At 42.5% G+C, this 26,857-nt stretch overlaps 1 protein-coding gene across 1 annotated transcript in view; it reads right to left on the reverse strand.

The window, feature by feature from the left end:
• TBL1XR1 (TBL1X/Y related 1) overlaps window positions 1-26,857 on the reverse strand; it is a 141,414-nt gene that overhangs the window by 27,711 nt on the left and 86,846 nt on the right. The window contains 1 exon segment of the mRNA XM_051983193.1: window positions 8,989-9,091. Within this exon segment, the coding sequence (XP_051839153.1) occupies window positions 8,989-9,046 (58 nt within the window). The 5' untranslated portion in view covers window positions 9,047-9,091.

Below are 26,857 nucleotides of genomic sequence, written 5' to 3' on the forward strand. Positions count from 1 at the left end.
GAGACAACTATGGAATCCATGGGAAGGGCTAAGTTATTAAGACAAAATAATTCAGAGAAAAGGCCCATTCTGAATTTCCTTCTACTCTCTTCTGCATGTTTTCTTAATGCATCTTTTAGCCTCTGCTTCCTAAAATCACAAACTCTTTTCTTCTTTACTATTTAAACACCTTACTGCCACTTCAGTCAGGTGGCCTCCACTCCACCTCCTGATGTCTTTCCCCCCAAACCTCCACCTCCCAGACCTACTACAAGAGACACTGTTGAATACTTTCTCCTCCTGGACACTCCCCATCCTCTCCAAGCATTCGAAGTCCAGAGTTCTCATGTCCGTTTTCCTGGCAGCTATTTGATCGTCCCTTCTCTCTCCTCCATGCTCCAAGTGTGGAGCTTATCAGGGGGCTCTTGTTCTCTATCTCTTCCCCCTCCCCTCCTTCCTATCATCTCTTATGCCTTTGTCATTTCTCCCTTGAACTTCAGTTAAGTTTCTTGCTGGGTGTCCTAGAGACATCTCAAACTTATGTGTTGAAGCACAGCACACTGTCTTTCCCTAAGCTTCCAAACTTCCTTATTTCTGTCAAGGATATCACCAGATTTGTAATCTCAGCTACTCTCCCTTAGCCCTCACACATCCAATTCATTATCAAGTCTTGCTACATCTCTGTCCTCCCCTTCTCCCCCCTTCTTCTGTTCATACAGCTACCAGCTCAAAGCAGGCCCTTGTTACCGCTTGTCTAGAGAATTACAACAGCCCCCTCACTGGCGTTCCTGCCTCAGTCTCTCCTGACCCCAGTCTATCCTACATGCATTTACCAGTGATTTGCCTAAAGAATACGATCTCTTCATGTCATCAGCTCCTCAAGCTTCTAGAAAAAAATACAAATTCCTCAGTTTAGCCATTAAAGCACTTGACAAGCTAGTTACAATCTCTTTTCAGATTCATTAGCCATCTTTCCCCTTCTCATACTCTTGCTAACCCCAGAAATGGCCTTCCCTTTGTTCCTCACACAAGACCCTCTACACCCTGTGTCAGTGCTTTGTTCCTGGCTATTGCCGTATCTGGGATTCATAGCCAGCGCATCTCTACCTCAGAGTCCCTCTCTAAGACTCAAGCTCCAACTGTTAAATGAAGTTGTTTCTTACTCTTTTACTCTCTCAATTGGTACTGCCCTCTCTCCCAAACTGCCTTTGTTTACTCTGTATCCTCTCTCTCTCTCATACACACACACACACACACACACACACACACACACACACACACACACACACAAACATTAACTTATCTGAGAGAAATAATGAGAGAAATAATCATTTCTTTCTTTGTAGTTGTAGTCACAGAGCAAATCTGATGAATTCCTTGGCTTGACTTTTCTCTTAATCTTGATACAGTCTTATCAGTCGAACTTTCTATGGATGTCAGTTGTCTCTGTCTCATATGCACTGGCAAACACCAATCCTCCACAATTTTCATTATCTCTTCCCTCCATTCAAAAATCACTCACATGTTGCTGAATGTCCTGAAGGATGTCACACAACCACAATCATTAGAGGCCACTATAAATTTCTATTACCTATTCTCATTTGGGTTAACCACACTACAAGAAAATTATTTATTCTCCCCCTACAACAGCTTCAAAACCTCAGCTCCCAATCTTCCCTTTCTTTCCCACTCAGGGAATCTCACCTTCTAATCTGCTGAAAAAAGACACCTTTCCTCTGAAGCTCACCACTTCTCCCCTACTTTTCATCTCAACATTCCTTCACATCATCTCTCTAACCCATTCCATTCTCCTTTACTCCAATCTGATAAAGTCAATATTATTATTTGTATTCTTAGTCTTCAAACTACCACCATCAAGCAAGCACTCCCCTAACCTTTCCCATCTCGCTCTACAATTTTCCCTCTAATCATTTACAAAAATGGCCAGCTTTTCCTCCTCCTTACACTTTCACTTGCTCCTACTATTCCCTCATGGTACCCACACTATCTCCCTCTCCTCTTTTCACACACTAATTCCTAGAAAAAGCTATTCACTTAGCTTGCATGTATCTTCTCTTTTTCTTCTAAAACCCTTGCAATCTGGCACCTAACATCACTCAACTGAATGAAACTACTCTCTAAGTTACCTGATCTCTTAATTGCCAAATCCAGTATCCTTTTCTCAGATCTCATCCTTCTTGACCTCTCAATAGCATCTGATATTGCTGATCACCTCCTAGATTCTTTCTCCTTTAGATTTAAAAAATGTTGCTCTCTCTTGGTACTTCTGTTTGTTATACCTTTTGCTATGTGATCATCCAAGTCCCAAACCCTCTCTATGTGTGAAGAGTGCCCAAGGCTAGGTTCTGTCCATTTGTTGTCAGTGGGTGGGCCTCAGACCCACAGAGGACCCAAATCTCTTTCTTCCCTTTCTTACACCATTCCTGGCTCTCTGAACACGCCCTTCTAGATATGTGGGAGACATAAAATATTAACTGCACCCCCCACACACCTGGGTTCATTATCCACTCCCTGTTCTCCCGCCTGTAGCCTAATCATGGGCCTGTCAGTTCTAAGGCTACCCCAGTTCTCACCCCTTTCTCTATTCAGGCCTTCCCCCAAGCAGGACCACTGCACTCTCCTCCTAGAGGGATCCTGCACTCTGCGAGAAGACAAGATGGCCCATGGCACTGTCAGACTCCAACCTTCCAGGGGACCTGCATCATCACCAAGATTCAGGAAGGCTCCGGCAGCATGGGCCCTCCTCGAATCTTCTGTTGACTCGGGACCCTTATGGAAGCTCCCCTAGGTTCGCCATGGGAAATCCAGTGGATGCATCTTTTGAAAACCAAAGGAGCTCTGCACAGCAGCAACTCGCATTTCTCTGTTCCTCAACCATTCCTGTTGATGTTCAAGTTCATAATAAGAAAGCCAGTAAACAATATCCAGCTTCCTTCAGAGCTCAGCTCAAGAACCACTTTCTGCGGGGCGCTGCCCTGACCCCTTCCTTAGATCCCCTTTGTATCTATGGGAAGCCTGCGTATGTTCCTGTTCTTCTGGTTTTCTATCTTTACAGGCTCCCAGAGGCCTCGGGATACAGAAGGTACTTAACAGACCCCTGACTGGCTCAACTCTCCAGCTCACAAAGCTCCTCACTGAAGAGGCTACCAGCAGCGCAGGGCTATGGATGTTGGTTTTTGAAGGCCCTGCCTATGACATCTCGTGATCTCTGCATGAGAAACCGAAGGCTGGTGCAGGCAAAGAGTACCAGGGTCGCTGCGAGTCATTTTCTGAAACAATAGTTTTTCTTAGTTCCTTGGCTCCGTGCATAATAGCACTTTAAATAAAACTGCCTGACACTAATTTTGAAGCCTTCTATGACTACATCACTAACTTCTACACGTTGGTTCAACCTCCGATGCTCAGGGAGCCTTGTCATTTCACAACTTTAAAGCCTAAAAAGCTATGTTGATGTCAGGCAGGCCAACAGCTGAGCTCTCTCCACCCCAGCTCTGAGCAGCTGCACAAAACTCCACTACAGGCAGTTAAGCTTGACCTAGCCTGCTGCTAAAATCAGCTTTTACTGGTCTAGGGTGGGAAAAGCAATGGTGATCTCAGCCCAAGAGCAGCTGCATAAATAAAAGTTGGAGGAGGTTGTGTTGCCTATTCCTTGCAGCTGCTGAGAATAGAAGCTTAACAAAGGCTGGTCTAAGTAGTAATTATGGGCCCAAATGCTAATTTTCACAAGAAAATTTCACAAGAAAAATTTGACCTATACATTAGGTTAGCTTATACCCAGTAATATATGGCATCCTTGCACATAGCTCCAGGGAATCTACATAAGGCAATACTGTCAAATCAAAATCAAAACTAAACGACTATTGTTCTGAAATATAATCCATAAATTATTATAGTTCTCTTAGTAAGAAGGTTCTCAGTAACTGGGTTCTCAAATTTGACCACAGTTTTCTCAAACTCATTTAGTTTTAATGACTAAAACACTTCACTTCCTAACTGACAAGGATATTGGGGAAAGGTGGGGGTTCTACATCAGCTCATGTAATAGCCAGTTCAAGATAGATATAATTACATCTTAAACAAAATTTTTTTTTTTAATGTCAAATAGTTCAAATGTAATACCCAGAGATAGGAAAGGAGGAAGAAAAGGAAGGGAAGGAAAGAAAGAAAAGAGGGAGGGAAGAAGGAAAGAAAGGAGGGAGGGAGGGAGGGAGGAAGGGAGGGAGGGAGGAAGGAAAGGAAGGAAGAAAGGAGGGAAAGAGGGAGGAAGAAAGGAAAGAAAGGAGGGAAGGGAGGGAGGGAGAGAACCTAGCAATGGCCAAATACAAAAGCATCAGTGATAACTGAAAAAATTATTTTAAAAAAGAAAAAAATTCCAAGCAGAATTGTGCTAGTAGAGAAAAAACAATGCAAGATTAGCTGATTTATTCATTAGAATTTAACACAAAGTAATCATGTTTATCAGTTGTTAAGACAAATATGTTTCCTAACATCCTTATGGTAGACATTAAAGACAGTATGGCAAAGTCAATCTTTGCTACTTTGGCACATAAGATATGTACTATATGTATTCTGATTCGTCAAAAAGTCAGAAAGTAGGATAAACTGACTGGGGAAGGAGGAAAGGGAAGTAGTAAAATTATTAATGATTCTAAAAAGCAAGAGGGTATAAACTGTATTCAAGATGAGTTCTCTGAAGATGCAAAAGAGAGGAAATATACTCAATTATTGTACCTTTTATAATCAAAGGACACCTCATGAGTTGAGATTCCAATTGAAGTAAAAAATTTTCTTAAACAGAAGGAAAAGGTTATGACCAATTATTAGGATTTTCTCATAGTTATATAACTTATGGTTCCTAAACACAATTGTAATCCAAGAACAATTCCTTGAACTGCAATGACTAAAAGAAAGATGGTTTTGAATGGCTAGGAAAATCAATTTTAAAATCTATTATTACAATAGATCATGTGAAGAATAGCTGAAAAAGTTTTAGTTAGATAAAAATGCAGTTAATTCTACTGAAGAAAATTGATGATATGAATGTGCAATGTTTTTCAATATGTGTACTCATATCTATATATTAAAAATAATTTTTCAAATAGTCTGTAACCTCAACAGATTAAGTCTTCAAGTCCCAGTAAAAACACAAAATAAGGTTTACCCTCATTTAACACAGGTCACAAACAAAAACAATTTGAGGAGCTGCACTCCTTGCAGAGATATGATATTATGCATTTATAATATCCTGTCGGGTTTATAATGCACTTTTCTAGCAGCTCCATGAGTTAGCCATCAGTGGCAAAATATATAAGAAAACAATTAATATTTAAGGATTCTTTCCACTGGGAAATTTGTTCTTAATATAGTCATTTAAATAGCAGAAAGGGAAGGGGGGGGAGGGGGAGATAAATAGCAAGTTCATAACGTGTTAAGAGCCTAAGAGAATTGTAAGAAATGACCAGCAGGATGAATACAGAGAGGACTGGCGAGACTTACATGAACTGATGCTGAGTGAAATGAGCAGAACCAGGAGATCATTATATACCTCAACATTGATACTGTATGAGGATGTATTCTGATGGAAGTGGATCTCTTCAATAAAGAGAGCTAATTCAGTTTCAATTGATCAAGGATGGACAGAAGCAGCTACACCTAAAGAAAGAACACTGGGAAATGCATGTAAACTGTTTGCATTTTTGTTTTTCTTCCTGGGTTATTTCTACCTTCTGAATCCAATTCTCCCTGTGCAACTGTTCAGTTCTGCAAACATATATGTATCTAGGATATACTGTGACATATTTAACATGTAAGGACTGCTTGCCATCTGGGGGAGGGAGTGGAGGGAGGGAGGGGAAAAGTCGGAACAGAAGTGAGTGTAAGGGATAATGCTGTAAAAAATTACCCTGGCATGGGTTCTGTCAATAAAAAGTTATTAAAAAAAAAAAAAAAAAAGAGCCTAAAAGAAAATCTTAAAAGAAAAAAAGAATTTGAAGACATGCTCCTCTAGTGCTTTTTAGAAGTACAATGCATCTCAGTGTGTTCTGCAAGTTAATGTAAAACTTAAAAAAAAAAAAAAGAAAAGAAAAGAAAAAGAAAAAAATACATCATCATAAACAAAGGTAAGAGATCTTAAGAGCTTTTAGTCTTTAAATTCTGAGCCTTAGGAAAGAGCCATCATTGCTTCTCCAAACTTTTAATAATAAAATCCTCTACCTGTTGATAAGAATATAATCATAACTAAATTAATAAGTTTTTTTTTTCTTGTTTTGTTCTTTATAACCTTCAATCCATTGCTTCAGAAGAAAGGATTGGTAAATTAACCAATTCCACCACACACATGAGGCCAGCAATGTGCAGCCATGTTTTATTATTACTATATTTAAATTTGACCACAAAGTTGCCATTTTCTCTATAAAATTTGATGACCCACGCCTACAACAGTTGCTCTCAAGGAAATAAGTTGTTCTGAGTTATGGTAATTGTGTAATCAATACAAATTTGATCTCCAAAAAGCAAAAACAAAATCCAAACTATTAAAAAACAGGAACAGAAAAAACAGGATCACCTGTTCCCTGGAATGGGAAGTAGACTATCAGTATAGGAGCTGACTGGAGAAGATGGAAGGGTTGCTACCAAGTAAACCCGCCCACAATCGACAGTCAAGTCTCCTGCAAGGGTGGCTCAAGAGCTAATGTCAGCCTTGTCCAAAGTTCCACCCGACAGCTCTCTCTGCCCAAGCTTTCTAACCATTCTCACGAGCCATACCCCAAGTCCAGACTTCTTCAATAACTACTTACGTCAATACTGCCCATTCGCCAGCCTCTAAGTCTTTTCTTTTTCTCACAGCCACGTCTAAGGCTCTCCTCTCTAGCCTTCTCAAACAAGGCACCGATTAGGTGGCAGTCATTGGCCCTGTGAGAAGCAGACTACATTTCTACAAAAATGATGGCTGACAAATCCTATTCCCTCACGGGCGAAAATGTTGTAACAGATTATTTTGTCCTCAGCCAAGGGTTTGATAACAAATCAGTTATGTTAAGGTGAAAGCACAGAATAGACAATCAACTTAAATAACCAATCAATTCATCCTATAATACAATCTACATAACTAAAACAGGGGATACTAACCCATGACAAAATTGTAATAACACAAGTCTACACAGAAAGTTCTCATCGCCTCCATTATTCCTGTCCCATTCCCCACTTTTTCAAACTGCAGGTGGTTAGAAGGAGAAGGAATACTCTCAGCAGTGCCAGGAAATACCAGGTTTCTCTGGGGAAATTCTGCCAAGCATCTTAAAGATGTGGGGGAGGGAGGTCTGAGTCTCCTGATGTCGCTTGTGCGGCCTCCTGCTCTCTGTGCGCGCTCCCTGGGGCAGACAGAACTACGAGTTATCCTTCTGTACTGGACAGCAGGAAGTCTGCCCCCGTTAGCCCGGCAGGCCTGCCCTGCATCCTGCTGCTATTCATACAGGGCGCACCTGCCTTCAGAATTCATGGAACTTAACTTCCAGGCTGGGTTCCCTCATTAAGCTGTTGCTTTGCAATCAAAAAGCCTCCAAGCTGTGACATGACCAGTGACTCAACTCTAAGGCTCGCATGCACAGAACCTAATGTTACCCTAGAAAAGTAAACCTCGTCCCCAGAAGCCCCACGCAGAGATTTACGTCTTTAAATCTAAGTTTCTCTCACACTCACCAGCACTTAGGGAACTTTAGGCTCAAATCGGGTATGAATAATCATTTCCCTAATAAACTAGAACTACACTTAGAGAAACATCCTATTTGAAATACAGTGGCCACTTTAATCAAGACACTTTTTTGGGAACAACCTTTGGAGACACCTGTAGCTACAAAAAAAAATAGAAAATAAAGAACATGAGATGAGAAATTGAAAATGGGGTGAAAGGGGTAAGGTGAGGATGGAGGGGGGAGGGAGAGGAGCTGCGTATTTGCCTAAAGGCTGTGATGTCATTCATTCCCTTGGTCCAGTAAGCTTTACTTTCCCCTACACTTCCACTACAATACCTTAAAACTGAAAAGGTTTCTCTTGCTACAGATGGCTTTACCGCAGGACTGTACTACTTAAAAGTAAATGCCACAAAAAGTTCTGGGTCACATTTCTTGAAACTCAGACTTTTCATTCTGGAGTTCAGCTTTTGGGCTGCTAGGATACACCCTCAAGGCACAACCTGAATCTTCTCCTCCATTACCTTTGCCCTATGTGATTGTTTCCAAGCCTCCTCCCTTATTGCTTCAGTCTTTCTGGACTCGCTTCTGGAGATCCTGCGAGGCCTCAGGAGAACTTACTCATATCACAGGCTTGAGATCAGAGTACCCCAGGGCCCAGAGATTCCAGACACTTGGCAGATGAGGATCCTAGGGGCAGATCCTGGATCCAAAGCCAAGCTCCTCTGACCCCTGATCCAGCGCTCTCGCTGCCTGATATCTGCCTCCATCTCTATGGAAACACAGGCTATATATGAATACACAGGCTCGTCCCCTACATCCCTCCACCTTCAGGCGTGATGATTTAATCCGGCAGGCTAACACAGAAAAATGCTGGCAGTTAATTAGCCGCCTCGGCACGCTGACCCCACACACCTAGGGCCCGATACATTCCCAGTGTTCTCAAAAGGCAGCTGAGGATTCTGAATAAGGATGGCCAGACTCTGGAGAACAGCAGTGGCTTCGTGGGGAACACAACTAATAACTGATCCCAATTGGATCAAAATCATAGAAGGCATCTTTAAACTGGGAAAGCCAAAGCTTTTGTGATAAATATACACCTGAGATGGTTCCGATATATTTGAAAGAGTCAGAGAGTTAAACCATGCAGTAGTACATAGGCTAAAAATAAATGGCAGTCCATTTATTAAAGAAACATAGAAAGCTGAACAATTTGGACTGGTACAGACGTCAAATGTATGAAAGATGGTTGAGAATATTAAAAGAATTTGCGGCCTATTTATTCCATTGAAGTACTCACCTGACTCTTGCAAGTATCTATATACCAAGAAGTTGACCTCATCACTGCTTATACTCATCTTTATTCCCACTTAAACCATGAGGTCACAACACAGGATATAACCCTAAAAATAAAACAAAGTAAATTATTTTCTCAATTATTTTAAAACAATGTAAGAAATGATGAAAAAAAAACTGTTCTAATGTAATTGATATAAAGTGAAGGTTATCTAACGTGTTAACAAATGCTAATAAACAAAGTAACTTTAGAAAATTATTTCAGAAATTACATAACCAAGCTTTGATCATTTACCACCTCTCCTTTCCCCTCCTCCCCCAAGACCAGAGAAAGGCAAATGGAGTTACTAATGTAGACCAAAAATTTCAAATGTTTCCCAAAAAGACATCCACGATTTGACTTGTTCAACTGTTGGGTTTCTGCAGCAAAGGTACTGGAGTGGTTTGCATTTTCTTCTCCAGTGGATCATGCAAACAGAGGTTAAGTAATTTGACCAGAGTCACACAAGAGCCACTAAATGTCTGAGGCTACATTTGAACTCAGGTCTTCCTTACATCAGTACAGAATCTAAATAATATGGAGAAACGAACTTTTTCCCTTATTAGCAAGATGTCATGAATTAAATTAATTAAGAATAATTAAAATATACTAGCCTTGTATTTTCTGAAAATATAAGTAAAACCATTTAAATATGACATAAAGAACTCCATTAAATCATCCTTACACTGAAGAATCATTTAAGACATTAGTGTCCTCGAGTGCATACATAAAAATTGGCTTAATATTACCCTCCCACACCTGAGAGCTCCTGATACTCCTTTCCTCTCTTTGTGAATGAATTCAACAAAAGTTAAAAAACCCTTAGAGTGAATAGTAAAATCAAATGGTCTTGGCACAGTCACATTTATATACTTTAGCAGAATTCGTTCACGTCTCAGAAACACTAAAAGGATTAACAATGGATGGAAAATGTAATAAATTAACAGATATGAGAGAGTTCTTCAAACTAGAACAATCCAATTATACTTTCCCAGGCATACTGCTATGGATCAAAACTTGTCATCAAGAAGCATTTATTTAACCATAGACATTCACAAAAGAAATGGGTATGTTTGTTTTCACACAGGGTGGTAGAATTTAGGAGTCTGTACTTTGATGGTGGTGATGATCACGATGATGATGATGATGGAGATCTGGAAAAAGCTTTACAGGTAACATTTGATCCTCACAACAACCATGTGAGCTACTAATATCCCTGTTTTACGGAAGAAGAAACTGAGGCAGACACAGGGAAAGGGACTTGCTCAGGGTTCACATAGCTAGTGTCTGAGAACCAATTTAAAATCAGATCTTCCCGACTGCAGGACTCATCTTGCCTCTTTAGACTACAGATTCAATTGCACACTGAGATTATGAGCCCAGAAGCACAATTTAAATCTGGGTAAACTCAGTGCATCACAAAGCTCAACAGAGGGACTTATTTGGGCATGGACTCCAGGGCTAAAGTCAAACTGTGGCCACCAACCTGCCTGCTCTCCAGCAGCCTGTGGGAGCTCCAGCAGTCAGCTCAAGGGATGCTCTAATGTTCCTTCCCAACCTCCACCCCCATCCCCACCCCACCCCACCCCAGAACAGCTATCTAAGAAAAGCAATCGGGCCATAATATCCCAGCCTGGTCTCTTCTGGGTGGAACTCGGTATTTACAATGGGGAAGAAAACAAAATATGGCTGATAAAACACAGACACACAAGAAAGATTTTTTAAAATGCCAAACTGAGAAAATTTTTAATTTTCTCTAAGAGGCAAAGGAAGTCAATTAAAGGCTTATGAGAGGAGAATTGAGAGCACCAAAGCTGTATTTAAGGATGACTGACATGAGAATGGAATGTTTTAGAGGGAATAGAAGCAGAAACCTCCTGGGAACACTGAAAGGAGATCTGGCAGAGCAGGAATGCTGACCTTAGAATCAAGGAGATAAGCATTCAAATCCTACCCCAGACCAGGACTGTGTGTATAAGACTGGACAAATCACCTAACTTTTCTGAACTCAGTTTTTTTACAAAATAGGAATTGATTCAAAATATTTTCCCAGGAGAATCTATAAGTCAATTAGGAAACTTAGAGGGACAGTTGATGGGTCTAATTTTGGATCTGCTCCATTTGAAATGTAGATGAGACTTTCAGTAAAGATGGAGAGCACATGATGAGTTGTTAGGAACTGGAGAGATTAAAGCTGGACATATCAATCTGGGAATCAACTGCACATTGGAGATTACTACGGAAGAGAAGCTGGAATGAGACCACCAGCATATACACAGTCAGTTAAGGGGCTTCAATGGGAAGCTGTAAATAAATAGTGATAGTCGCTAGCATGTATACAGCAACTTGAAGGCAGATAAAGAAACTGAGGTTCACAGACATTAAGCCATTGGCCTAAAGTCACAAAGCTAGTAGGTGTTTGAGGAAGGATTTGAACTCGGGTTTTCAGGACACCAAATAAATCCACCCAGCTACCGAGCTCCAGGGAAGCAGAGAAATGTATAAAGGAGCCAGGTGGGACCTGCTGGGCCATCAAGTCCAAGCCCATCCTTGCCAGCTGAAGACCCCTGCTGACTAAGCTGGGCAGGCCAGGGTCACAGACCCTGGGCTTTCCATCACACCACATCTTCCAAAAAGGGCCAAGATTTTTAAAGTCTTAAAGCAATACACATCGGAGCATTCGAGAGGATATACAAAAATTAGACGTGGTCACTTCTTCACTCCCTTCTCAGGGCGGGGGTCAAAGACTCTCTTCAGCTTCACTGTCCTGTCCTCCACTGAGACAGACACAAGCTAAACAAATCAACATGGTGGGTCTGTACCTCAAATGACAATTATATTCTCCGACTTCATTTCAGACTCTGCTCCTTATCTCAACCATCTTACTGCTTCCCACAAGCATTTCACCTTGGGCATTCCCTGACATAATGATAAATAATTTTGTTCTCAACTTAGAAAATGACCGGTGAAGCATTAAACTGAACGTTAGGGATACAACAATGAATAAGGCAGATTCTTATCCTCTACAGGTTTCATTCTTAATGTATTTATGGGAAAAGTTTTTTTTTGAGGTTACTTTACTCATTTGTAAATGAGGTCAGTTGTTTATGGAGTTCCCTTCCAACTCTAGATACTATAAATCAATGACTCTCCTCAACATCCCAGAGAATACAGTAATACCTATTAAGCTGTTTGAGGGAATGTTAGAAATAATCACATGTTCAAAGATGATACTGAGCAACTTGCACAGATCCCAAACGAACCAAGCACGATCAATTAGTATACTTAGGCTTATCAGGTGGATCATAGCGTGAAGGTCACTATGGGAAAGTGAAAAATAACTTCTCATGAAAAAAGATCAGATGCTACAAAACCTTAATGAGTTCTTCATCTAGTCCTGCTTTCATTTGATTATACACAAAGACAGACCCATTCCAAGTCTTTACAGCCTCACCATCCTGATCCTGGTTTATTTGTATACTACTTCCCCCACACCGAGTTATAATCTTCTTATCAATACATACTATTTTTTATAATTCGTTCTGAAAAACTTCTCTACTCTCCTTATCTTACAAAAACAATTTGGTCCAAAAGCACTTTGAATGGCCGTTTGAGGGATTTACAACACAGCTGGAGTTCAATTGTTAAAGCTTCAATTTTTTAAATCCCTAAGCTACCTGTTTCAAAATGTCATCACAAAATTATTAGCCAAACCCTAGGAGGTAAGAATGTATTAAGCATTCGAAATAACTATCCAAACTTACGAATAGAATGAAACTTTTAATAACAATCATTTCAATTCCTTGGCCCCCAAAGCCAGGGGTCTCCAATTAGCTGATTGCAAAGCTATCCACACCTTAAGTTGCCAATCAACTGCAAAATCCTGTTGAGTCTTAACACTTTCATAATTGTAAACTCAGTAACTGGCACATACCAGATACCTGACAAAAGCTTGTTAAATGACTACTACTCACAGTATCCTCATGAGAAAAAAAACCACAGATATTACCCCCATTTTACGGATGAAAAAAACTAGTTCCTTGAAAGTACAGAATCTTATAGTAATAAGTGACCATGTCATTCTCCCACTCAACACATGCCAATGGCTATTACCTGCAGGAGCAAATGCAAGATGCTATTTGTTATTCAGAGTCCATCAAACCTAGCCTCCGCCTCCTCCCACCTTCCCAGGTTTCTTACACCTTATTCCCTCCTGGTTAATCCACAAACAAGTCTCCTATTTTCTCAACTCTTGTGTCTTTGCCCTGGCTGTGCCCCATGCCTAGAATGCCCTCCCCTCCTCATCTCTGCCTCCTGGCTACCCTGGCTTTGCCCAATCTCCCTGAACTCGAGGGCCTTCCTCTCTGTTGGTTATTTCCATCGGGCCATAGATATCTTCTTTGTACAGACTTTTTACACTTTGCCATTAAGTGGAGTGAAGGACTGTCCTCCTTCAGAGAAAGACCATTTCTTCACCTTCCCAACACTCAGCAAAGGGCCTGGCACATAGGAGGTTCTTAATAAATGTTTACTGACTGACCCTGACCACCCAGACTTGGACAAACACCTCAGAGACCCCTCCTCTCTGCTCCATCCCCACCATCCCAATTCAGCCTGCCATCACCTCTCGTCTGTGCTGCTGCAGTGGCTCCAAACCAACCTCCCTAACAAAAGTCTTTCCCCTCTCCAATCCCCTACACCTGCTGTCCCAGTCTGCCACCAATGGCTTCCTAGGACCAGATTACAGGTTATTCGCCTGCCCACACACTAAGGTCCAACCAGAACGTCTTGCTTGCCCTTTCTCCTACATACACCTTCCTTTCTAGAGCCTTCCTCCTGCCCCCCTTTTCCCTCGACATCCTTCCAGTGTAGTACCCAGCTACTATCCTTAGGCCATTTCACCAATTCTTAGGGTTTGCCCCCCAAAATAAAAGAAATAAATCCAAGAACGATTTTTCCATTTTTTTGTGATTTGTGAAAGTTGCACAGGAGCGGATTTTGGCTTCTCCTGGAGCTAGAAGGCTCAGAGGTCAGGGTACTTCTGTCTGACCACTCGTCTCAGACACAAGCATAAGAGCTTGGGGAGCCTAAGAGACCAATCCCAGGGACAGTGACACGCCCCAGCTTGGCTGGGAGTTTGGGCTCCACGTCTGGCAGGGCCTCCATAACCAGGTCTAAGCTGTTCAAAAGTCTAGAAGCCAGGCAACAGGCCTTCCTTGGGGGGCTTCAAAGGAGGACAGGTGACTTCCTCAGGAAATGGTACAATAAACAGGCTCCATGGGTTTACTTTAGACCAGCTGGCTTGGTTTCCTGGTTTCTTCTAAACTTCTGAAGTTTATGAATCTGGAATTTAACTCATTTTATTGCATGTATTGCAAAGCTTCTTAAAATGGGATTTCAACCCTGTAGCGGGTCAGATAACTGGGAAAGTCACAGAATTATGATACATTAATAAATGTTTAATCTTTATGCTTTTTTATATAACTACATATCAATTTCTCAGGCAAAAAGAAGTCAAAATGGAAAAAAGTTTAAGAAGTTTTGCTTTATAGTCAAGCATAACATAAGAAATGCCTATGATTGTGTTACATCCCAAGGAACAGCTGGGCAGGGATTATTTTTCTTCCTCCAGTGAAATGAACCTATGGGCATTGGTCAGAACATAGAAAAAGTCAAGGAGCAGCAGCCCCTCTCAGCTCGGCCCATCCTTTCAAAGGGAAAGCTGCTGGGCAGCCAGGACCCTGCCCTTGAAGCAGCAGCTTTATTTTCACAGCAACTTGTAGTACAATCCTTAGAAGTAAAGGGAGCGGCATTCTCTGCTGAGATTTTTGGTTTTGTATTGATGGGACTGCCAGAATTTTTGTATCTACTCCTTAAACAAGTTATCACTTTGCATTTATCTCTCCTTCTTTATCTCCAAAGCTGTCAGGAAAATTTCTGACCATTAGAAATAGAATGAACTTCCCTTATAGATGACTGCTACTCATAAATGGGTGGTAGGCCATAAGGGCACCAATCTGGAGAAGTTATAGAGATTAAGAAGTCTCCAAGCAAAGATGGCAAGGGATAAATTCTTGGGAAAAGCCTTGGGCACTCTTAGAATAGGGGATGAAGGAAAAAGAGACCAACCCCAGATGCATTTGATGGAGTACCTAATTATACTAAACTCTAACCTCTTCCTCTTATCTTTCCTATCACTATACAGGGCACCATAGGTTTCAGATCCATCTTCAATTTACCAACCTCATAGACCCACCCACACTTCATATTCTCTCAGGGCAAAACATCATGTCTGGATTGCTTCAATGTTCCATGCCCTTCTCCCCAGTGGCATTCATCTGTCAAGGAGGTTTTTCTAAGGTCTGACTGCTTCCAACTCCTGTTTTATCTACTCCAGTAGTTCCTTATCACTTTGTTTTTTGGTTTTTTTTTTTTTTTTGATATAACCTAGGCTCCTTCCTACTTCCCTTGACTTCTTACAACTTACTCCTCCCTTTGTGCTATTACTTGCCATTTTACAAGGTAAGGAAACTGAGTTCAGGAAAACTTAAAAGACTTGCATAGGTCAAAAAGGTAATAAGCAGAAGGGTCAGGATTTGAAGCCAGGCTTTTCTAACTCAGTACATAATAAAGTTTTTAAAATTATTCATCTTGGTTCAAAAAAAAAAAAAAAAAAAAGACTGTTCAACTTGGCTAATGTTGAGAAATGAATATTGAGAATATTCCCAAAGAAAGTTTTGAAAAATCTCACCAAAACATTAAGGGGAAAAAAAATAAGGATAATGCTCATCAGTGTCCTCAAGATTGAGAAGCTAGTCAGTAATTGCTCCTGCCAAGCACCTTGACTGTGTCTTAGGAGATCTCAAGCCTCGTCTTGTCCCTGAACAACCGTGTGACCTTATAAACTGGTGATTGTGAGCCTCTTCCCTGAGGTCTGATGAGAAGGCTGATCTAAAGCCTCCAGGTGCCAAAGCAACCCAAAGCTAAGCAGGACTGTCACCTGGGACAAACAGCACTCAGGACAGAGAGAAGAAAAGGCCCACTGGGGGACAGGGAGGCTTCCTGGGAAACACAAGCTGGCCGGGGCCTGGAGGTAGGTAGGAGGGAGGCTTTGTAGGAACAGTGTTCCGGGCCAGAAGAGCCTCAGACAAGTCAGTCATAGGGCAGCAGCTGGTTGTGGCTGTGTTTTATTGTTGCTGTTATTATTTCTGTATGAGTGGACAAGAACACCGGAGGGTACAGCAGAACAAAGTCAACTCACAGGAGCTCTCACAAACAGACAGACAGACATGAGAAACCCAGCACTTCTTGGAATCAGGGCTGAACCTTAGGCAGTCCCTACCCTTTCTGGTCCCCAGTCTCCTTCCCTGTAAGGAGCAGAGGTCAGGCTGGCTGACCTCTAAGATCTCCCGTGTCCCCAGAAGAGAGCCGGCCCCAGCAAAAGGTGAACTGCCAAGAACACATGCTTCAAGGTTTATTTCCAGCGTGTCCCTCTAGGGATCAGAGCAGCTCACAACTTGTTTGGGAAAGAAGCTGGACGATGCCAGGGTCTGGTGCATGGCGAAGGCTTGCTAAATGCGTGTTAGCTACGGGGCATCTCTTCTTCATCTGGCCTACACCTGCTTCTCACGAGTCTGACATCCATCACCCTGAAAGAAGATCTATCCAATGTGATTTCTCATCCTCACTCGTGTATTAACTTCAGATAGAATTTTAACACATGGTCAAATATAGAAACACCTCAAAAAATCTCTTTTTCTCCTTCCTCCCCTCCCTCCACACCTCTCCTGCCAGTGGGGTTTCACATTTAAAAGTTCTTCTTGGGTTTTGGTTTGGAAGAAACTTTGGAGCAGGAGCTCTTAATCTGACAAACTTGTTGACTATTTTTCAACATAACTGATCTTTTTTGTAACCCTCTCTCTTTGGTTTTTAAAAACATTCTGCTAGAAGGATCCATGACAGGAAAAGGGTAATCTAATTCAGTACCCTGCTCCCACATTTGACAGAAGAAAGGCCCGAGGGCCAGGCATGGAATGATCTGCCCAAACTCCCACCACAGCCACTCAGGAGCCAGCCTGGCTGCTCTCTTCAGATGACACAAATACCTCTTTCCTTATAAATACAAATTTCCTAAAAAGTTAGTTTCAAAGCTCAATTCCACATTGAAACTTATTTGATTATAAAACTCAATGTTTATTTTGAGTAGAAGAACAATTTTGAGGGTTAGTAGAACAAAAGCAGGAAAATTTAGGTCACTGAAAACAGCAGGTAGTAGCAATAGAAGGACGACTTTGCTCATTACTATCTAAAATGTAGTCATTCAGTAAGCACATGGCAAACCTCTGCCTCCTCCTCTATTCCTGAAATAAGTTAATGGGGGCATCTGAGATGAGATCAAGTCTACTAGCATTCAGCCCTAAGATGACTTGAAAATGGGAGGTCTCCCTTGCTACATGGTACAAGCAGCTCAGTGGCAAACTGAAGAGCCTTGCGTCTTGCTTTCTCCTTTCCAGGCTTTTTAGAGTGCCAGCACCTCCTGGTTGACCTACTCCTTGTCTTATGTGGTTCATCCAGCCATCACAGCCCTACATTTTAGGAATCCTCCTTCAAGCCCTCCTTTTCTCCTCCCTCTACAGGTGAGATAGCCGCATTAGTTTTCTTGGATATCACCTCTCTGCAGAGGATACACAACTAAAGTCTACTCCATTATCATCAAGTTTCAGGCGAGATATTCTGGAAGCATTTTAAACTCTGCACCCCAAGCGAACTCAGTAACTTCCTGTCCAGACTCTCCCCACTTCCAAATGCCCCGCACTGACCCGAAGCAACGTCACCCTGCCAGTGTCCCAGACTCCAACCTTGAGCATTATTCTCTCTACTTCCCTTCCCTTCATACAGCCGATCCCTTCTGTCTCCACAACATCCAGCCCCAGCATCTCCACTCAGGACAGCTCTTCCCCGGTAGGTCAGTTCATCACCCTGTGTCTGGATTATGGATTAAACTCCGCCTCACAGTCTATGTAACTATACCCAAAAAGAAGTTTCCCTAAATGTACAACTGACTACGTGTCTTCTCCTGACTCAACTCCAGCCCCTTCACCCTTGGAGCCCAAGCCTTCTTGCCAACTTCCCTGGAATCCACGCCCTCCTTTGACTTCAGCCCCCTGAGTCTCCTCTCCGTTCTCTGCACAGCACTCTCCCCTCCCTCCCGTAAGAGGAAGGCATCCCCTCCGTAAGCCAGATCCAAGTCCCTCTCCCACTTTAAGACTGCGTCTACCACCAAACGGCCAGCAAACTAAGAATGGCTTTTACATTTTTATAAATCCATTAATTCTATTCAAAACTGTAAAACCCCCCTTAGGCTCACAGGCCTTCTGAGAGCAGGCAGGTGAGCCTGTCTGTGTATGTGTGTGTGTGTGCTTGCTGATCCCTCCAAGTTGCAGGGTCTTTTCTGCAGAGCCTTCCCTTACGCCTCTCAAACAAATTATCTTACATTACTAATTACTTTGTGCATAGTGGCCCCGCCGGCTCCAGTCCCACACTCCGGGGCCCGAGCCCACGCCTGGCCCACAGGAGGGACACGAGCAAGCTCTCAGTGGCTGATCTCTGGCTCACCCGGTGGCCCCCAAAGATTGCTAGGAACCCTTTCCTGTGACTTGCAGAGGAGCCGGGAGTTTGTGCTCATAAGAGGAGGACGATTCCTCATCCTGGGGGTGGCCAGAGGGACCCCTGAAGTCAGGAGCCCCTGGGGCCCGGCCTCAGCTCTTTCCATTTCCTCAAAATGATTCTCGACCACATCGTGGCCACTTGCTGACCCTCCCCCAGCCAGGAGATGCTCTCTAAGTGTTCCACACGCCGGAGAAATCGGGAGAAAGAGCGCGCTGGGAAGGATGGCTGAGGAGCGGAGGGCGCTGGACTTCTTTCTGGATGAGACCCTCCCATGCTCAGGATGAATGTTAAAAGAATCTCTGGTGAGGAGCACACAGCCATCACATAGCAATCCACAAATACCTCCTGAGGGACAGGAGACACTGCGCAGAACCTGCTACCCCAGACCAAGTGACCAAAGAAAAGGCCAACGGGCAAGGTTTCTGCTGGGAGCCCCGGAGAGACGAGCGGGGCGGGGGAGGGCCGGGCTTGGTGGAAGGGGTTGAGAAGCAAGGTTCTTGCCGCCATCTTGGCTTCCACGGCCCCAGGCAGTCGCCCTCCATGACGCCAATCACCCTGTTCCAGCAGCTGTCCTCACCTCTCACCCACAACTCTGTACAAGAGGTCAGGGCATGATTTAGAGACATCTCTTAATGCTTACCTTCTCAGAGAGCCATTATGAACATCAGTTTCCTCTTGATTTCAATTTGGCTGTATTCCCCCATCTGTGTGCATATGCTATCCAACCCCAGTCAGAGCCCAGAGCTCTTTAAACCAGGAAAATGTTCCTTTCTATAAGGTCCCTGACAAATTAACAATTACACTTCATTTCTATAATGACTGATAACTTTTGAGAAAATATGAAAATAGGGCAACATGAAGTGTAAAAAATCCAAAGTGAACCATACCCGTACCTGTAGCCTGAAGACTAAAAGCCTTACAAAATGCACACCAGCACCAAAAGGCCACTAGGACTACCTTCTAACAAAATTGTTTTGGTAACTCAACAATTTAAAAACAAAAAAATCCTAGGAAGGATTTTAAGAGTGGCCCAGTAACCTAATTCAAGACCAAGTTCCTCTTTATAGCCAAGTGTGAGGGCCAGACTCCAGCTGACAATTAAAGAGAAAAAGAATCTCCTAAATTCACTCACCTTCCCAAAAAGTCACTCAAAGAGGAAAGAACACTCCTACAGGCACAGAGGCAAAACTGATTAAGCCGACAAGGCTGCAGGCCCTCCCCCCAATCCCTAGTGCTTCAAGCTAACCTCCAACAGGTGAATTGCGGATCAAATGAGCTTCCCTTTAGCCGACTCCTACTAGGTGATGCTGGGGGAGGGGGAGTTAGTCTGACGCCCACCAATTTATCAAGTCATTTCTAGTCACAGAGTAACAGTAACATAAGAAGAGGAGGAAGACTGAAAAATTAAAGCCTCTGTGTACTAGAACTTAATTTTAACACATGTATGGTCACAGATGATTGGTTGGTTGCTTTGGTTTTGAGGGAAGAGGCAAGAGGTCATTTCAAGCCTATGATTCTTCCCTCCAATGGCAAATACATCCAACAGGGAGCGGGTGGGTGGGTGTGAAAGAGAAAAAAAGAGACAGAAAGACCGGATTAAAATGTAAGTGGGAACTATTTGACAACAAAAATACAAAAGAACAAAGGTAATTTTAATATGTGGTTTTCTAAGTCACTTGTGGGAATTTGACACTAATGCTCTAGGGAACTCCAAAATAAGGGACTCCTTCTATCGTCCAGAAAAACCATTCTGCAACAAAGAGTCACAGTCTGTCATCTGGGAAACCCGAGCACCCCATGGCAGGACTGGCCTTCCCGTCAGGGAGCAGGCTGCCTCTAACACTCTTTGGGAGAAGCGTCACTAGCGCACACGTCCTGCAGAAAGCGGGCTCTCCAGCACAAGACTGGGAGGACGCCGGCCGTCCCAGACCCAGGGAATGCTCACTGTGCGCCCGGCCCGAGGCTGAGCCCCTGAGACACAGAGGCGACCCCTCTCCACCCCCCAGTTCACGGCCCAGCAAGGGAAGAGACAAGCCCAGAATCAGAGATGGGGGAGGGCTCACTGGATCAGAGCACATGAGCAGGGACAAGGAAGAGCCGGGCCAAGTGGAGGCGGGGGACGCCAGGCAGAGGCCTGAGAGAGGAGCCCCTGGAGCTTACTCCGCAGGGGGTGGAAGCCAAACTGCACTTGAGGAGGTGACTCCTACAGCCTGGAAGAGGGGCCTCGATGGAGGCCAAGTCAGCGGGGCTTGGAGGATGGTCCTGGGGACCAGGCTCATCCTTCTCTCAGGAGAAAGAAGCTGGGAAGGAGGAAGCCTGAGAGGGAAGATCAGCAGTGCGATGGAACCGACAGACAACGAACGTCAGCACAGAGGGTGAAACTAGAGGAACCCGTCCTCTGACAGACAGGAACTAGAAGGGGGCCTGGGCCGGGCCCTGGGGCCGTCTCGGGCCAGAGGAATGACCAGAAGAAGGTCCGAGGAAAGCGGCAGAGGAGGCTCGGAGGCTCCGGCCACCCCGGGACAGGGAGCAGGCTTCAGGTGTAGGCATCCAGGGCAGAAGCGGCAGCAAGGTGGCCTGATGGACAGGAGAAGGTGAGACCAAGACAGAGACTGAGAGGAGGGAAGAGAGGAGGGAGGGGAGAAGTCAGAAATCCAGGCCCAGACCCGGAGCTGTTCTAGGGTCCCACAGCTAGGGACTGGCCGAGGCTATTTTTGAACTCGAGTCTTCCCGACTCTAAGCACGCTCTCCTGCACATCCTGGCTGCCTCTACATACCTGAACTGTCCAGTTTGGTGAACAATTAGTGACGTTTTCGTTACAGATTAAATAACCTTCTAATAAAGGATCACTTCCACAGATTCTTGCAGGTGAGGAATCAATGATAATATTCTAAAGCTCACTTGCATCCAAACCCCAGAGAAAATGAGAAGTTTTCAACAACGATGCTTTGGCAGCATTTCTCTCCACCGCCCCTCAGGTGACCCACAATGTCTATTCCTCTAAGATTGCGCTTCATGACTGTCAGTCCTGTAGCATCGATGCACCAAGACTGGCTGTGAATAACTCCACGTATTTGCAAAAGTGACCTATTTCCCCCTGCCTGGAATTCCCCGTCTCAGTACCTTCAGCTGAGGTTCAACTTAAGTTCCAGGAGCCCTGTGCAGATCTCCCTAACTGTCCTGCCTTCCCCGTCCTCAAAATTGTGTTGTGCTTCTCAGTATATCCACTCCTGTCCCCTTCCACCCATCACAATGAGAATGTTGGACAATGGTAATTAATGGTCTTCAGTTTGGTACCTTAATAAGTGCTATGAAATACAGTCAGAGTAAAAATGAGGTCTCACCTGAATTTAGACAGAGGGCATCATGATTTTCTACCTAAGTGAGGTCAGTTTTAATCAAGCACATATTCTGTGCTGAGCCCTCTGAAAAAAAAAGAAGGGCTTATGGTTTATTTTGGCTTTTTTTTTAGAGGAGGGTTTATTTCCAGAACCTAGAAACTTTCTAGACACTAAACCAACATATGTTCAGTTGACTTCAGAGCAGAAAAGAATTTTTTAAAATGAAAAAACTCTTAAGTTTTTAAGTTAAATTTAATTGTAAGGTAATTTTAAGTTAAATTGAAAGTTTAGCTAAGTTTAATTTAACCTTAAATTTAATTCAACACAAGAATATTTTAATCTCTATCCATAAATAGAAGTACTGATTATATGAAGAAAATAGGGGGAAAACTAATTTTAACTCATTTGTAGCAGTATAATTGTTATTTTAAGGTCGTTAAATAAAATTTTAACTATTAACTTGAATAAGGAAATAAAATGTTCTTATATAGTTAACACACTACTGTTACTCTTAATGATACCTTTATGTAGTTGTATTTTGAGTATATGGTATTCTTTTCTTTCTCCTTTCTTATTAACTGCATCATTTCAGGTAAATTTTCCCCTATTAATCTTTCATATCCATCATCTGTGTTGAAAATTTCATTATTCATTTTGTCAATTATGCCTAGGGTTAAAAGAAATACTCTTCTGTGATTAAGTCCATTTGTTCACGTTAATAAGCAAACATCTTTAAGGTATAGGTCACTTTTTCCCCTGTCAATTAAAAAAACAAAAACAAAAACAAAACCTTAAGTTGATGGAATTAGGAGGGGATAATCTACTGGGAACAACAGTTTAGGATGGGATCATTTCAGCATAAAGATTCTACTAACCTTGGCATGAAAGGAGAAGAAAGAACACACAGGAGAAAGACATATGAGGGATATAAGATGAGGAGGTGATCTTGGGGAAAGGCCTAGAGTTTTTCAGTGAAATGAGAGGCAACCTAATCAATGAGGTTTGTCCTTTGTGTTTAATGAGGACCAAAATGTTGGAGTCAAAGTAGAGTATGTTTGCCTAAGGATGATCAGACCAAGATGAGTTTGGAAAGCTCTACCACAGATCAGGCACTATGTGATTCTTTGGAGTGGGGATGACTCTAAACTTGCACATCTCCCATTTTTTGGTGGCACTACTGGCAAGTCTGCTTTGCTCATAGGGCCCAATGTCCTCTTGGATGCAGACCCACCAGACTGGGCACGCCTGTGCCAAGCCTCTCATTTCTCACAAACAATTCCATTTTGCTTCTTTTTGTGCTCATTTTGCTTCTTCTGACCTCTACGTGAGATCCTGCCTGGTGAACTCTAACAGCTGTCTAAGCAAACATGCGTTTGGCATTCTAACAATGGGGCCAGCCCAGCAGAGTTGTGCTCTCTGAATGCTTGGCAGTTCAGCTTAAGAAAGCGCTTCAGTGCCCAGCACCTTCTCTCACCAGGTGATTTTCAGAATCTTCCTAAGACAATTCAAGTGGAAGTGATTCCATTTCCTGGCATGAAGCTGGTACTGTGCAGGTTTCACAGGAACACAACTATAAGGTCAGCACAATGGCTCTGTAGACCTTTAGTCTGGTGGAGAGTCTAACATCTTTTCTCTCCCCCACTTTCATTCTGAGCCTCCCAATCACTGAGCTCGGTCTGGCAACGAGTGTATCCATCTCATCATCTACATGTCCATTCCTGGAAGGGACACTGATTAGGTGAGTGACCTTAGTCATAGCATTCAAAATGTCTCCATTTGCTGTAACTGATGGCTCCATGATGGATGCTGTGATGCTTACTGGTGGGGAACCTTAGAACTGACCCATACTCTGTTGCATCTTGGTCTCAGAGGCTGCACTGAGAGTGCACAATCATCTGCTAATAAAAAGTCATGTACCAACTCTCCCCTCCACTTTAGTCTTGACTTGCAGCTATTTCAAGTTAAATAGTCTGCCATCAGTGCCTAGATGAACCAGATAGCCGTTTTGTTCTTATTGAAGGCTTCTGACATCACTGAAGACATCATGCTTTTTAAAAAGCACTAGGGTAGTCACAGTGCCCTGCTTCATTCCACCAGTGACTTAGAGCATCATCCATCATTCAGACCCATACAGTCATGAAACTGATGCACAATACTGATGAACTTTTCTAGGCAACTAAACTTTGCCATGATTTCCCACAAGCCCTCATGACCGACAGTATCAAAGCCCTTAGGTAAATGAACATTGTATATAGACTTCCATTCTGCTCCTGGCATTTCTCGCAGAACTGTTGGGCAGTAAGCACTCTACTGACTGTCCATCAGCTCTTTCTGAAGTCACACTGGCTCTCAGGTAGATAACTATCTTCCAGGCGAAGAATAAACCTATTAAGGAGGACTCTAGCATGAATCTTGCTGGCAATGACTAAGAGAAAGACTTCCATTGCTTTGTCACAGGACAACCTATTTCCTTTTCCTTTAGAGAAAAGGACAATACTGAAGTGATAGCTTCTTTTTTGTTCTATAAAACAGAAGGTTTTCGTATGAGCAATGGAGCTCCTGCCTTGTAAACTTCAGCTGGAATAGAATCAACACCAAGGACTCAGCCACACAAAAGAAATCTAACGGCATTTAAAATCTCTTCTTCAGTTGAATGTTTGACTAAAGAGGGACAGACCTCAACCTGAAGTAAACTGACAATGGTTTCAGCACTGATTGATAACAGTTTGCTGACAACATTATAGAAGTATTCAGCACTGAGCAGTTAAGATGCAACATAGGTCTTTGACCCAATAGCAGCTTTCAGAGCATCACTACAGTGCTTTGAATTGTGACTATTGTATAAAACTGAATTTCACCTGCCTTCTCATAGAAGTGACAATCCTGAATCTCTCTAATATTCACTTGTATTTTAGTTTTGAGGGAATTAATTGCTGCATTCTTATAGACAAACTATTCTGCTGGAGTTATTTTTCATTTATTAGTTTTTGAATTTCTCCATCATTTTCATCAAACCATTCTTGATGATTGTAAGTGTTCTCACCCAGATGAGTAAATGCAGGGCCACATACCAAATCTCTTAAAGTTACCCACTCCTTTTCTGCTCCCCTGCTGACAACCTTGTGTTCCCTCCAAGTTAGCAAGCAAATCTGAGAACAAGTTTTTTGGTAGTTGCCTTGCCTATAGGCTGCAGCTTGTGTTGAACTGGGCCAGCACAATGTACTATACACTACCTACATTCCTCTCACATTGCTATGAGGGTGCAGTTTTGCTCCATTTGGGTAAATGGAAGACAAAATTGGTGATGAGGAGGTCACAAGGAGCACAAGTCTTCCGTATTAAATGACTGCTGCTCTTGTTTCCAACTCCCTTGTTCCCAAGGACTCCCCGCCATGTCTGATTGCCTGTCCTTATTCAGGTGTGAAAGTCACCCAGAATTGTAAGCCAGCCCTCTTTCAGCACAGTGATGAGGCAGGTCTCCAGGTCTTCATAACTGTTTTTCTTTGATCTCATCAGGATTTAACATAGTGGGGCATTTTCCTGCAAGTGGCGATTGCACCGTTATGGGCCCGACATTCACTCTCTTGGGGAGGCATACCAGATTCCTGACTAGATTACTTTTGATTGCAAAAGCTATACCAAGCTTCATGGGGCTCCCCATTTGGGCTTCTCACCTTTCATTTATTAGCTTCTAAATTTCCCCATCATTTTCATCAAACCTTGATGTTTGCAAGTATTCTCACCCAGAAGAGTGGGAACAAGGCAGGGCTGAAAAACCAAATCTCCAAAAGCTACCCACACCACTTGCTGTTAGATTCCTTTTCTGTGGCTTAATGCTTGGTGCTGATTCTATATCATTAGTTCATGAGCTCACAAAATCACTCCTATGAAGATACTTGTAGCGCAAGTGACAATAGTGTACAAAAATTTTAAATTACATGTGGCCAAGAGGCTTTTCAGATGGTAAACAGGCAAAATAGCCCACTTTTTAAAGTAAAGTTCAGAGGTATAGGAAACAGCTAGAAGTGGGAGGTCACAAGGATGGTTACACTTTAGCTGTTGGCCATGTCACTTTTGATTCAGGATTTTTACCAAAAAAAAAAAAAAGCAAAAATATTGAACTTAAATACAAAGTTGATATAAAACTAAAAGAATTGGCATAGCTTCGGAGCTATATGAAAAAAAAAATTAACCATTCTAATCAAGATTCCAATATATCCTAGAACAAAAGCTTTTGTTTCTGACAGGTTACAAAGCAAAAAAATAAAATAAAATAAAAAAAATGAAGAAATAAAGTTATTCTTCCTGTGCTAGAAAGCTCTATTTTTGTCAAAACTACTGACATCCTAGCATTACATTCTCCCAGAAGGAAAGGTAACTACTAAAGATACAATAGGAAGTTAAAAATAATACACGTTCTCTTTACCTTTGAAAATTATTGCCATTTACCTAAAAATTCCAGTTATTTTAAAAATCAATGCAAATGGCTATCCTCTTTGATCAATTAAGTGCTAAATACAAGTAATGCCTTTTTATAAATAAACATTAACATAAATTTCATTTCCCTGATGAAAACATAACTATCTCCAAGAGAATCTTGTCTATTGAAAAGAACAGTTTCAGAACTCTTAACACAGGTTGAAACCTAAGTTGAAACCTAAGTAGAACACAATTCTGAAAGGTGTATTTCCAACAGCAGTTTATAATTACTTGCTTGGACAAGTTATCTGTCATGATAAGTTTTAATTTTCTAAATTATGAAACAAGGGAACTGAACTACAATGATCATTCTGAATCCAGCATTCTAAGACTATTAAAGTCT

The sequence above is a fragment of the Antechinus flavipes genome, chromosome 3 (genome assembly GCF_016432865.1).
Source record: "Antechinus flavipes isolate AdamAnt ecotype Samford, QLD, Australia chromosome 3, AdamAnt_v2, whole genome shotgun sequence".
Lineage (NCBI taxonomy): Eukaryota > Metazoa > Chordata > Mammalia > Dasyuromorphia > Dasyuridae > Antechinus > Antechinus flavipes.